Source organism: Triticum dicoccoides, chromosome 6B (assembly GCF_002162155.2).
Source record: "Triticum dicoccoides isolate Atlit2015 ecotype Zavitan chromosome 6B, WEW_v2.0, whole genome shotgun sequence".
In the NCBI taxonomy this organism is placed as follows: Eukaryota; Viridiplantae; Streptophyta; class Magnoliopsida; order Poales; family Poaceae; genus Triticum; species Triticum dicoccoides.
The window spans coordinates 258,087,915-258,102,128 of NC_041391.1; the positions used below are offsets into that span (position 1 = coordinate 258,087,915).

A 14,214-nucleotide genomic window follows, 5' to 3' on the forward strand; every position below is an offset into this window, starting at 1 on the left:
CGAAAAATCCGGGAGGGACGCATATTTGTAGGTAGAGGGAGCTAGGAGAGTCCAAATGAGGTGTGGTTTTCGGCCACGCGATCGTGAACGAACGGCCGAGAGCATGGAGGGGAGTTAGATGGGTTTTGGGCCACTTTGGAAGGGGTGTTGGGCTGCAAAGAGAAGGGGCTTTACGGTTACCCGGTTAACCGTTGGAGTATCAAACGACCTCCAAATGGCACGAAACTTGACAGGCGGTCTACGGTGCTATACCAAGGCCGCTTGGCAAACCTCGGGCCATTTCGAGAAAGTTTAACACCCGCTCACAACAGGAGAGAAGAAGGGGACGCCGGATGACATAGGAGTGCCGGATTGCAAAACAGACAACGGGGAAAATGCTCGGATGCATGAGACGAACACGTATGAAAAATGTAATGCACATGATGACATGATAAAATGCAACACACAAGCAAATGACATGGCAAAGACGGCGAATAACTGGCAGACACCTGGCGCATCGAAACCGGGGCGTTACATTTCTCTACCGAGGTGCTCATCTGGATGAACCAGGACACAACCCTTGTAGTTCTCCCTTTACTACCTTAGCCGATATAGCGGAACGTAAGGTAGCAAGCAAAGCAACCAGGCAACCCAACTATTGACCAAAGACATGATTCGGAGCCGATGCATACAATGCTATAAGTTCAGGGTGCCGAACTGTACTATAAAAAGTGTTGGGAATTTGTTGCCGTAGTATGGAGCATAATGGAGCCCTTGGCGAATTCAGACATACCATAGTGTACAGGTGCGGTTGATAAAAATAGCAAGGAAAAAGGGAAATAAAGTAATAGGCTAATGCCATAGAAATTGGGACACAAACCATTGTCCATTGTTGTTTGATTAATATGTCAAAGCATATTTTGTACATATAGTGCGATAAGAAAAAGGGCTATTTAACATTCCACGACCAAGGGAGAGCTGCGTGCATGTCCTTAAGACATGTATAATGATTATTTAAAGAAACCACCTGGAAATTTCCGCATACGTCAATGCTTCTTGACGTCTTGGTGTATCCGTCCCTCTATGGACCGTGATCTAGTTGTGCCTCCGTCTATGCCCATGGTATTTTAAGAGCGTAGTTATGTACGCGCGGCACGAGTGTCGCCGCTTGGTAGGGACTGGGACGGAGGCCGAATTGCTAGTCAAGCTCTGGACGAGCTAGAATGTCCTACTGCAGAGTAGTTCGGACTTGCTTAACGGTGTCCAGGAGCTTGGCTGCCGAATTGAGGTTCTGCCTAAAAAGGCTGCTCTGTACTTGTGCTGCAAGGGCAGTGGTGTGCTCCTCAGTGCGAAGGGAGCGTTCCGTGTTTCCATTGACTGTTATGACACTGCGTGGTCCGGGCATCTTGGTCTTGAGATAGGTGTAGTGCGGCACCACATTGAATCGAGCGAATGCGGTTCGTCCGAGCAGTGCGTGATAGCCGCTGCGGAAGGGGACGATATCGAAGATCAATTATTCGCTTCGGAAATTGTCCAGGTATCTGAAGACCACTTCCAGTGTGCTTGAGCCCGTACAGCAGGCCTCTACACCTGATATAACACCTTTAAAGGTGGTTTTGGTTGGCTTGATCCTTGAGGGATCGATACCCATTTTGCGCACTGTATCCTAATAAAGCAGGATCAGGCTGCTGCCACCGTACATGAGGACTCGCGTCATATGGAACCCGTCAATAATTAGGTAAAGGACCAGTGCGACTGAACCGCCATCAAAATCGATCGGGTAGGATGACCATGGGTTGAATTGTGGTGCGACTGGCTCTATCACATAGACGTCCCTTATTGCGCGCTTCTGCTCCCTTTTGGGGATATGGGTAGCATATATCATGTTCACCATTTTGACTTGGGGGGGGGGGGCTTCTTCTGTCCCCCTGTGTTCGGTGGCCGGGGCTCCTCTTCATCGTCCTCGCTTTGGGACCCCTTCTCCTTGTTCTGGGCATTTAACTTGCCGACCTATTTGAAGACCCAACACTCTCTGTTGGTATGATTTGCTGGTTTATCAGGGGGTGCCGTGGATTTAACATGGATGATCAAGTATGCTGTCCAAACTGGACGGACCTGGATTGTTTCTTTTGTATGGCTTCTTACGCTGACCGGACTTAGAGCCACTGAATCCAACGTTGACTGCCGTGTCTTCGGTGTTGTCACCGTTGTTTCTACGCTTGTGTCTATTGCGTCGGGGCTTGCCGTTGCTGTTTCCAGCTTCAGAAGTGCCAGGTTCGCTTGTATTGTTATTGCTACGGGCTAGCTAGCTATCTTCTCCCGCACAGAAGCGGGTCATGAGTGCTGTGAGGACTGCCATGGACTTCGGCTTTTCCTGGCCGAGGTGTCGGGCAAGCCTCTATATCGGGCCAGGTCGTGATGTAGCTCGGATGGAGTTCGTCTATGGTTTTCGGCCTAGACGTGGTTATGTTTGTTACATCCAGCCGGATGGCCATCATCGTGCATCGAGGCACGCCCCGGTGATCCATAGATCGATCTGGCCTGACCTGCTCCATTTTCTATGTCATGCCACAGGTCATATGTACATCGCCGAGCTGTTGTATTTCTGTTTTTACGGCGAGGTAGTGCGGCCTGGTGTTCAGCTCAAGGTGCCACTTTATCCCGGCCACGTGGTGGTCGGTCAGCCGCATTACGCGCTGTTAGGATGGGCTCCAACGCCTCGTCGTCAAACTGTGGTAACAGTTTGCGCTTCGGGTAACTTTTGGTTGGGCGCTCAGGCCGTATTCCTCAGCTGCCAGGACATCAGTCCATCTGTCATTGAGCAGATCTTGATCATCCTGAAGCTGCTGTTGCAGTGGCTATTAGCCGCTCTTAAAATGCTCCTGTTCGACGGGCTCCTCGGGCAAGATAAAGTCTTCGTCGCCGAGTCTCACCTTGTCCTCGGAGAGCGGAAGGTAGTTGCTGTCCTTCGAGTCTTCATTCGTGGCTTGTCCGTCAGGGCTAACTCGCCCATCTTACCATTCTTGCTGTTCATAGGTTGGCTCAACAAGGTCTTCACTGTCTTCGGCATCGTCTGGAGTATTGTTTTCTCCTATGACGGTATTGCTGTTTTTACCCCGGCGTGGCTTAGAGCAGCGCCGCTGACACCGGCGCTTTGGCTGTATCTCAGGAGGCTTATCCTCGACTAGATTTTCATTGTCGCCGTTGTTCTCTTTGGGTGTATCCACCATGTATATGTCATACGAGGAGGTGGCTGTCCAGCGCCCTGTAAGCGGTGGTTTTTGTGCCTGCTCCTCTCTGGCATTGTCGTCCATACCGTCGATGTCTTTGGAGTCGTAGTCGAGCATGTTGGTTAAGTCCTCGAAAGTGGCTATGTAGTGGGTGGTGGGTGGGAAGCAAAATTCTCCGTCATCAACTTCAAATTCAAGCCGGATATAATTCGGCTGCGAGTCTCCTAACAAGGAGAGGGCTTTTAGTGAGTTTAGCACATCGCCTAAAGGTGAGTGTCGGAAGATGTCCGCGGAGCTGAACGCAACAATCGGCACCTAATAAGGTTCGATGGGCGCGGATGCATGTGGTTCGGAACTTGTGGCCGGAGACGGATCCATGGTTTCGATGACACATGCACCGCTCGAGGTTGGACCTGTGTGCGGCTCCAATGCTGATGATTCGGCGGCTTCCGTGGCGGGGTTGAGCATCCCGTCCTCGGATGGCGCGATCTGCTCCGGATCTAGGGCCAGAGCAGTTATTGGTGCTATCTCCTGAGCACGGTCCCATGACAGATTTAGGTCATTTTCATCATGGTGACAGGGAGCAGCCGTCATGGGCATGAATCCGTCGAAGATCAAGTCTTTGCGGATATCAACCACGTAATTCAAGCTTCCAAATCTGACCCGATGGCATGGGGCGTAGCTGTCGATCTGCTCCAGATGGCCAAGCGAGTTGCCCCGTAGTGCGAAGCCGCCGAATACGAAGATCTGTCCGGGGAGGAAAATTTCCCCTGGACTGCGTTGTTGTAGATGATTGATGGAGCCATCAAACATTTTGGTGACGACACAGCGGAACTCTCAGTGATAGCACCAATGTCGGTGTCAAAATTGGCGGATCTCCGGTAGGGGGCCCGAACTGTGCGTCTAAGGCTAATGGTAATAGGAGGCGGGGGACACAATGTTTACCCAAGTTTGGGCCCTCTCTTTTGAGGTAATACCCTACTTCCTGCTTGATTGATCTTGATGAACATGAGTATTACAAGGATTGATCTACCACGAGACCGTAATGTCAAACCCCTAGAAGGCTAGCCTATGATTATGATTCTGCCTTATGGGCTAAACCCACTGGTTTATATAGACACCGGAGGGGACTAGGGTTATATGAAGTCGGTTACAGAGAAAGGAATCTACATATCCGAATCGCCAAGCTTGCCATCCACGCAAAGGAGAGTCCCATCCGGACACGGGAGAAGTCTTCTGTCTTGTATCTTCATAGCCCAACAGTCCAGCTCATGTTAATAGCACGGCCGTCCGAGGACCCCTTAATCCAGGACTCCTTCACCATGGCATCAACACGAAGATTGTGCCACTCTTCTGCGACAATGAAAGTGCCACACAGCTTTCGAAGAATCTAGTTCAGCACTCGAAGACAAAGCACATTCAGATCCGTCATCACTTTCTTGGAGATCATGTCAAAAAGAAGATATCGATATCATTCACGTCAACATAGCAGAGCAATTGGCAGATATCTTCACAAAGCCCTTGAATGAGAAAAGGTTTTGCTAGTTGCGGTGTGAGCGTAAGTCGACACACACCATAACGCTTATGCATGTTGATGACTTAGATGTGCAACACACGAAGTAACGTTTAACTTCAATCACTTCCGCAAGGTTTATTTTCGAAATGTTGAATTGGTCTATATATATATAGACGGTCTGTTCTGCTAATATTAGCAGAATAACTATTCTGCACACCACTTCCGCACTGCACGCTGAACGCAAGTACACGTCATTCTAGTGTGCTGCAGTACTCACACGAGTGAACTTCTCGTCGGAAAAAACTGCACGCATTATTTTTTCGGTACTGTTTTCGCTCTAATTTTTTAACCGTTTATCGGAATGAGGCGTGTAATATACCGTTGAAAATATATGGATTAGGCGCAACTTCGACATGTTGAACACTTTTCGAGATTCCACACGGTTTAAGAGCAGTTTTGAAAATGGTGCGGCCCATGACGAGTGGCAGCGAGCGTTTTTTCGCGATTTCTTCTAAACCGCTCCTCGAAATGAAGCAAACTATACGTTGTTGGATAGATATCGTCGAGGCGCATCTTTTTCATATATAATTTTTTCTCTAATTCCTTACGGTTTAAGAGCAGTTTCAAATTTACTAAATCGCGGAATTCTGTTTTTCAAAAAAATTCAAATTTTCGGTACTGTTTTCGATCCAGTTTTTGAACCGCTTGTCGAAACGACGCGGGTGATACGCCGTTGGAAAGCTACGATCGAGGCGCAACTTTCATATGTTGAAATATTTTTGAAATTCCTTACGGTTTTAAGTTAATTTTGACAATCGTGCGGCGGATGACGAGTGGCAGCAGCCGTTTTTTGGCGAAATTTTTGCAAACCACTGGTCGAAATGATTCAAACGATACGCCATTGGAAAGATATCCACGATATGCAACTCTTTCATGTAGAACACTCTCTCTAATTCTTTACGGTTTAAAAGGAATTTCGAATTTACCGAAATGCGGACACTCTGTTTTTCGCGACACCCAGATCGACATGGTTACTTCATCCGACTGAAAACCGCACTGCAACGGACGAAAAAACGCACTGCATCACACGGGTAAGAGAACCGCATGGTTTTCTTTTATTCAAACGTAATTTTTTCAAGAACGAGAAAGTAGAGTGCACTTCACATCGGGTGTAAATGAACCACAACACTATCAAGAAGTAAACCGCATTACTTTTTTCGCTTTCGTAACAATTTTTTTTGCACTTACGGGATGAACACCATATGACCGACCACACTGCTTCTGAATGAAAACCGCACTGCATCGAATGGGCAAGCGAGCTGCATAATTTGTCTTGTCGGACGTTTTTTCTCATACGCAAGTGAACAGCATCACTCTCAAAAGTGAACGACATTCGAAGACCGAAGGCACTGCAAGTGTTGATGTAGTCGACTGAATTCCGAGACACACGAAAACATTTTTGCGACACTCGATTTTTTGCGACACTCAAAACGACGAGTGAGCTTCATCCAACATACAAGGGTCCAGCAAGCTGCATGGATTCTTTTATCTTTTTTATAAAAAAATTATGAACGAATGAACCGCATAGAGGACGGCAACACTCTTGAAAAGTGATCCACAACACTCTTGAGAGTGAACCTCATTACTTTCTTTTACTAGTTTAAATGTCTTTCAACAAACACAACATAAATTTTTAAAATACATTTTTCCAAGTGAAGTGTACTCCAAAGTCCTTCGGAGTGGACTTCTTTTAAGACCGGAGTGCACTGTAGTTTCCTCATTTATTTTTTTGGTTAATGAAATATGCGCTGCGGGGATGACGCGAGTGGACGTTGTTTGAACGCTACACATTACACACAAGCATTCATCCACATCCATTTTTTACTCATTTCCTCTCTTCATTTTCTCAAACAACAAAATGAACTTCTTTTTAAAGGAACATTGATGCTCTCTTCACCCTCGTTACAAGTGCAGAACAAATTACCTTTCCAAAAAAATGAAAAAGATGAATGTAGTGAACTTCCTAGTTGGTTTTTTGACAGAGCAAACGAAAAAGTTGTATATAGCTTTCTGCTGCCGCCAAGAAAGCTATCGGCAAGTCGACCAAGGCGTACAAGCCGCCAACCAAGAAGGCAGTCTTAGGCTTCTTCCGTAAGTGACCTCTTCTCTTCTCTTCTCTTCTTTTCTGAAGAATACAACACATGCAAGCCTCCTATACTCTCTCAGGACCTCAATGTAAAAAAACCCAAGGAAGAAAGTAAATACCTTATTACTGATTGGCCTCGCCTACCCTGGCTCTATACATTATAATGTATGTAGAAGATATTCATTACTTCATATCGTAACGAATCTTTATGCTTTAGCAATGTACCACCACGTGAATTATTTCATCCATATATATGTATGTACTCAGATTCCTTGTCTGACCACCAAGCAACCGAAAAATGCCCACCAACGCTGCTATATCACACCTCATCCCCCTATGCCTTGGCCATCTTTCTACATTCATCAAACACCCAGAAGCCATGATTTCTGCCCTCACACTTGTCTCCTTCTAGTCTCCCTCTCTCAACACTAAACAGCGCCTCTTGTCCCGGTGACACAAGATAAGCGCCAAGTGGGGGAAGAGCCAACAATCTTCGCCAAAGCCCATACGATCAATACCAGGGCCAAAAGCAACCAGCTGTGGTCTCAACAAAGCTTTCCATGGAGATGGAGTTAATGCCTTACCATCTTCCCCCCTGATAGATGTGATTCACGAGTTGTACTCCTCCCTCAATGACAAGGACATCGCATGGCTCATGGAGCTGATTGACCCTGACTGCACCATCGAGCACACTTCCTATTACAAACCACTCAACTTCAAGGTTATTCTCTCATCTGCTCCAATATCTCTGCAACACCATCGTACTTCTCTATCCTGACAAGTGAACAGCAAGGAAGAGGTGGCTGAAGAAGTGAATCGCGCATCTATAACAAATAAACTACAGAAATTTTCAAAAAGTACTGCACAACCTGCTCTGGCGTACTGCACGGTTGGGCTCGTCCGACATATGACCATTGACGGCCGTCAGATTGCAGCCTGCGTGCCTGCAACTTTTTTGTCGCCCACCCGTTGATGGTGGAGAGCCAGAGAGAGGCTAGGCAGGCGAACGGCAACGCGGTGGCTGTTGACCCGGGACGGGGAGGAGAGGGAAGAGTCGCCGGTGACCCGGGACGGTGACGCGCAGATCTGACGCCTGGCAGCTGCGGGAGGACGGCTAGGGGCCAGGGTAGGGCCTTGGAGGTCACCTCGATGGGGTTCACCCATGGGAGGAGGATGGGGTTCACCCGTGGCGGAGGCTCGATCCGGATCGTGGATGGGTGGCGGATCCGGGCGAGGGGGTGGAATCCACCTGCGGCGAAGGCACCGGAGATGCAGGGAAGGTGCGAAGAGAGCCCAGGCCGGCGGCGGGGCAAATGAGGAAGGAAGGTGTTGGCGGTGCGCGGCGCGGGATGGCCGGTATTTTGGGCGGTGGCGGCGCAGCAGAAGGTGGACGGGGGCAGGGCCAGACGGCGGCCGCGCGACAGAAGTTGGACGGGGGCGAGGCGGAGGCATCGCGGCGGAAGGTGGACGGGGACGGGCGAAACGGCGGCAGCACAGCAGAAGTGGGAAGGGGGTGGGGCGGCGGTGGCGCGGTAGAAGGTGGAGGGGAGGTGGGGGATGGATCGGGGGTCAGTGTGGGGTGGGGGTGGGGCTTTTTGTTGCGGTTTGGTTTCTCGGGCTGGGTGGTTTAGTCTGTGGGCGTGGACAGTACGGAGGTGTTAGCAGAATAACGTTTTTGACGTGCAGAATAAGGTCTTAAGGGGGTGTTATCATAATAGACCCACCCTATATATATATATAAACACTATTCTGATCACGGGATCAGAATAATATTCTGATCACAACCTGAACTGCCTGAGTAAAGCGCCTGAACTTCTCTCTGTACGAACCCGACCTTCGGGCTATCTTCGCAACCGTGCCTTCTACCTCGAGTTTTTCTGGTTAGTTATGTTCCATGTGATGTAAGTGTAATCATCAAACGAATTTTAGCAAATAAATACTCGTTTTAGATAGGAATCTCGCTCATAGGCGGATTTTGCACACGGGTCGTGAAGAACTCGCGTTTTTTGCGATTTTACTGCCTGAGTTGTTCGACCTGAACTTACCTGTGAAATAGGTTGAACTTCTCGCAACATTGCCCAAATAGGGCTTTCTATATACCGTTGGAAAGGTATGGACACGAGTATCATGATCCAAGTTAAATTTTTTGCAAAATGTAAGCGGTTTCAGAGCAGTTTTGAAAACCGTTTTTTCTTCACACAAAAAACGTGAATCGTAATTTCGATTGCATTTCTAAACCATTTATCGGAATGAGGCAAGTAATATGGCTTTGTAAAGATGCTACAAAACCGCTCCTTCAATGTGTTGAGAGTTTTCTCTAATTCCCTACGGCTAAAGAGTAATTTAGAAAATCATAAAATTTCACAAACCGAACAACTGAGTTTGTTTTTTCGATGTCGTTTCTAAATGGCTAATCCAATGGAGGCATATGATATGGCGTTGGAAAGCTCATGAAAATGCGCTACTTTTTCATCTTGAAAGTTTTTCTCTAGTTTTTAATGGTTTAAGAGTAATTTAGAAAATGGTTCAAGTCCTACCGAGTCCGTATTTTCAAGCTAATTTTTTAAACGTGCGTCCGAATGTAGCAAATGATATGGCGATGGTAAGCTTGAACAAATGCGAAACTTTTTGGTATGTATTGTTTCTCCCAATTCTTTACGGTTTTAAGTCAGTTTCGAAAATGGCGAAAAACATATTTTCGCTATAATTTCTACAAACTTTTATCAGAATTGGGAAAATAATATACTGTTGAAAAGCTGCGGAAAATGCGAAACTCTTTCATGTTGATGGTTTTCTCTGATTCATAGCCGTTTTCAAGTAATTTCGAAAATGGCGGGATCATTCGTTCTGCCTCTATCGCGAAACAGATTCTTCGAAAATGCACCGCGTGAAGAACCTGAACTTCTCGGCGCGTGTACCTGAACTTCACTCTGTTTTTCACGTGTTTTTTTTGCTCGTAGGTCTCCATCCACTGCTCGTAACTCTCCATCCACTCACCGGAATTGAGCAAGTAATATACCGGTAGAAAGCTTATGTAAACATGCAACTTTCCCGTGTTATCATTTTTTCATACTCACAACGGTTTTGAAAGTTTTTCATCTCAAATTCATTCACTATAGTAGTCGAACTTCCTGCTGTTTTCACGTTGAACTTCTGTGACGTATTTTTTAACTTTCTCCGACCGAGGAGTTGAACTTATAAAAACAAAACTTTTAGTATTTAATGTGTTCTTCTTTTTTAATACAAAATGCAGACCGTGTAGTACGTGAACTTCTGGCAGTTATCAATCGAACTTCTCTCGGCTACGTGAAAATACCTGAGTTTTTATAAATATTTATCTCAATTTCTTAACCCTTTTTTATGAATTTCGAAGCGCTCTATTTTTAAAAGTTGAACTTCTTGTTATTTTACTTTTGAACTTCTTGGTTCCACTCTTCAATAACGAGGAAAATACGAGTTTTCTATAATCATCAAAGTTCTCCATATTTTTAATATGGATTTCCTGGTTTTATTTATTAATCTTTTTATGAATTTTGAAGTGCTCTATTTTCAACAGTTGACCTTCTTGTTATTTTTTCAACTTCTTGTTTCCACTCTTTAATAAGGAGGAAAATCTGAGTTTTCTATAATCATCGAACTTCTCCATCTTTTTAATATGGACTTCAAGGTTTTATTTTCTTAATCTTTATAATTTGAATTTTCAATTTCTTTTTGAAATCAAATTGCTCCCAAATAATTACTGAACTTCCCTCTGGATTGAGAGAATTATTTTAGAATACAAAAAAACAATTCTTTTGTTTTCGAACATGGAAATACAAGGTGAACATATCTCGCAAGAATTTTTGAACTTCCCCGGACAGAGCACGTGAACTTCTTGCAACAAACCTTTTACGCTTTTAGTTTTGTATTCTTTTATTCACTTCTGAAACATTCCGTGTAGTAGTTGAACTTCCAGCTGTTTTCACCTTGAACTTCTGTCACATTTTTCTGTCCGTAATTCCCCACCTATACATCGGAGTTGCACAAATAATATACCTTTGCAAACCTGCTGAAAAGACATAACTTTTTCTAATACGGTTAAGCTTTTGTTTCGAACAACATGCACCATCTTGTTTTAACTTTTTTTGGAATAAGAATATTTATACACCTTGGAAAGTTGTTGAATATGAGAAACTTTTTAATGTAGAGCATTTTTGTTTTAAGTTTGTAATTGATTGAGAGAATTATTTTAATTCACCAAAACAATAATTTTTGTGCGGTTTTGCACATGTAAATACATGGTGAACCTCTCTCACAAGTATTTTTGAACTTCCCCTGGCCAAGCACTTGAACTTCTCGCACCAATTTTTTAGAGTTTACCTTTTATTTCTTTTTTTTCTCATATGAAACACACACCATGTAGCACGTGAACTTCAGGCTGTTATCACTTTGAATCGCTCTCTGCTTTTTTTAGCCCCAAGTCCTAAAACACTCTTGAAAATTGAGCATGTAAATCCTAGGTTTTTTATGTATGAACTTCTCTATTTTTTTAGTTTGAACTTCTTAGTTTTATTCTTATAAAAGGAAAAATGATTTTTAAGTAAAAATCACACAACCTTTTAAAATTAAACTTCATACGTTAATTTTGCATGGAAACAAAGAAGAATTTGAGTATGTTGTGTACATCAAACTATTTTGTTTTTTAAATGGAATTGCTCCAAAATAATTAAAATGAAAAAAGTGACGCTACCCTTTAGCAAAAAAATCAGAATTTTCATAGACATCAAATCACTCCACTTTTTCAATTTTTGAACCTCTTTGTGTATTTTTAGAAATGGGAAAAATAGGAGTATCTGTAATAAATGACGAACTTCTTCGTTATTTCAAACTGAACTTCTTGGGTTATTCATTATTAACGGGAAAAATATGAGTTTTTGTAATAAATATTGAACTGCTCCATTTTTTTGAAATTGAATTTCTTGGTTTATTAGTAACGAGGAAAATCTGGATTTTCAAATAAAATGAACTATTCTACATTTTTTTAAATTTGAACTTCTTGGTTTTTTTTCAATCTGGACTTCTTTGCTGTTATATTTGTAATAGAAAATAAAAAATAATGAATTTTTAACTACTCTATTTTTTAAAAAATAATTAGCTTCCTACATGATTTTATATATATGGAACTTCTTGTGTGGATTTACATTTTTTCGCTCGTAGATGAAATGATCTTTTTTTGTCACATATTTTTTGAACTTTTGCATTTTTTTGTTTGAACTTCTATCTTTTTATACACAAGAAGAAAAAATAACAACCCATTGCACGAAGACACGCACAACCATTTTTTGCATGCTTGAACGAAAGTGTGCTATGAACTCGATCATGTATGTCATGCAAAAAATTACAGCAAATTAAAATGCACACATAACAATTGAAACACTGATGGCAACATCTTTTTGCAATGTTTAATATTTGGATCCATGAACACAAAATTTGAACTTCCTAATTTACTCCATGATCACAAAAAACAAATACTACAAAACTAATATGGAAAATAAACATGACAAAACTAGTTTTTTTTCAATTCAGTGTACCGCGCACACACGTGGACAGCACATCCACAATTTCTTTTGGCTGACATCATATGAAAGTGTTTGTTTAATAACTGATTTTTTCACCAATGACCAGTAAATCCGGCGTATAGCTTAGTAGAACTTCACCGATGCCGGCACATAGCCCTTGTACATGGCGTAGTTCCTGTTTCCCTGCATTGAACTTCTTCAGCTAACACAACAAAGCGTCCACACACAGTTTTGTACCACTACATGATAGGAGGGGAGCTTCTGACATGCCTCAACTAAGAAGCACCGGCTAGGTTCTTCATATCCTGGGGAGAGTAATTCTCAGGTGTCAAATGCGACAATTTACATGAGTTGATGGAGAGAGGATTTGAGCTATCGGTGGCATAACCTTCATATCAGTAGAACAAACAAATCATAAGCATAAGCAATAGGCTATTATCAAGAAACAAAAAACATGCTAGAGGTTGACAAAAAGAGGCGCCATGGTTGCAGCCGTAGACGGTGTAGGTGGTTAGCTGCGCCGGTGACGCGCTGGAGGAAGCGAGTGTTGTCGCCGACAGCGGGCGATGAGGACGTGAGCAGCTGTAGTGCATGCGGGCCTGGCTGGCTTCCATACATTATGCATTGTTGCTACCCAAAATCAGAAATATCTGAAACATGGATGGGATGGGATGGAAGAATTGCTACCCTGACCGTCATCTTCTGTTATGGACTTCTGTTCACGATGGCCTCCACCTCCCTGACGCTACGGGGCTGGACTGTGATGGTGTTGGGTCACCGTCAGGGAAATTGGGACTTGGACGGTGCATCTCTGCACACTTCCACCTCTGGATGCTGTGTAGTTAAGGATTTCATCAAGAGACATATTTAACAAAAGGAAAGTATGAATCAGAATAAACTAAGGAAACTGTACAAACTGTAGGACATACATGGAATGTTATGTATCTAAACTGATCTGGGCATGCATTGGAGCTTCGCGCATATTTACGGGTTTTATTAAAATGACACGTAATTTTTTTCTGAACTATTTCTTTTGTACCAACTATATTTGAACTATTGTTTTTTATATTACTAAACTACTGTATGTATATGAGTAATATGCGCTAAAAGTTGCTACTGTTGTACTGATGATATCTTTCTCTTGTCAATAAACTAAATTGTTTGTAATATGGGCAGTATAACTGATGAGAATTCAGTAGAGCGTGCTATTGGATGTGAGTTTTTTCTAAGAATAGAAAAAAGTATGGAATCAACAATACATAAAAGGAGCAACATTTTTCATCACCTAATTCTGCTAAAGGTACGTATAGAGTAGATATTGTAGTCTTTTTGAAAGTGTTAGCTTCAAGAGGAGAAGCCACTGGCCGAGGTGAGAAGGAGAAGCACCTGGCCTCCTTGGCGATGCACGATAGTGTGGGAAGCACGGTGCAGGTGAGTGCTACCTGGAGGAAACTTAGATGGGTGGAGTTGGACGACTGTAGGGAGGGGGAGGGAGTGCTGACCGACATGCCAAGCGGCTAGGTAGAAGCCCCGACGGCGATGAATAGAAGCCAGCCACGCCAGCGGGTTAACTCCTCCGTGCGATGCAGTTCGATCATCCTGAGCGAGGCAGGAGGGAGTTAGAGCACGGCCCTCCGACGGTGGCCCAAACGCAAGTGTGCGAGCGAGGTTCTGCTCCCGACTCCGTGAAGCCCTCCGCTGGATCCACAGCCTGCGGCGTTGGCGATGGGTGGCCGGTGGCGGGAGGCGCATCGGGGCCCGGAGGGCGGCGGTGGGAGGCGCGTG

General features: G+C 44.2%; 1 protein-coding gene across 1 annotated transcript in view; it reads right to left on the reverse strand.

The window, feature by feature from the left end:
* Positions 1 to 6,636: 6,636 nt before the first annotated feature.
* Positions 6,637 to 14,214, reverse strand: part of LOC119321083 (formin-like protein 5) — a 14,611-nt gene continuing 7,033 nt past the window's right edge. The window contains exons 2-3 of the mRNA XM_037594922.1: positions 7,741 to 8,503; positions 6,637 to 7,645 (exon numbers count right to left, since the gene is read on the reverse strand). Coding sequence (XP_037450819.1) covers positions 7,571 to 7,645; positions 7,741 to 8,503 — 838 coding nt within the window. The 3' untranslated portion in view covers positions 6,637 to 7,570. The remainder of the gene's footprint in view (positions 7,646 to 7,740; positions 8,504 to 14,214) is intronic.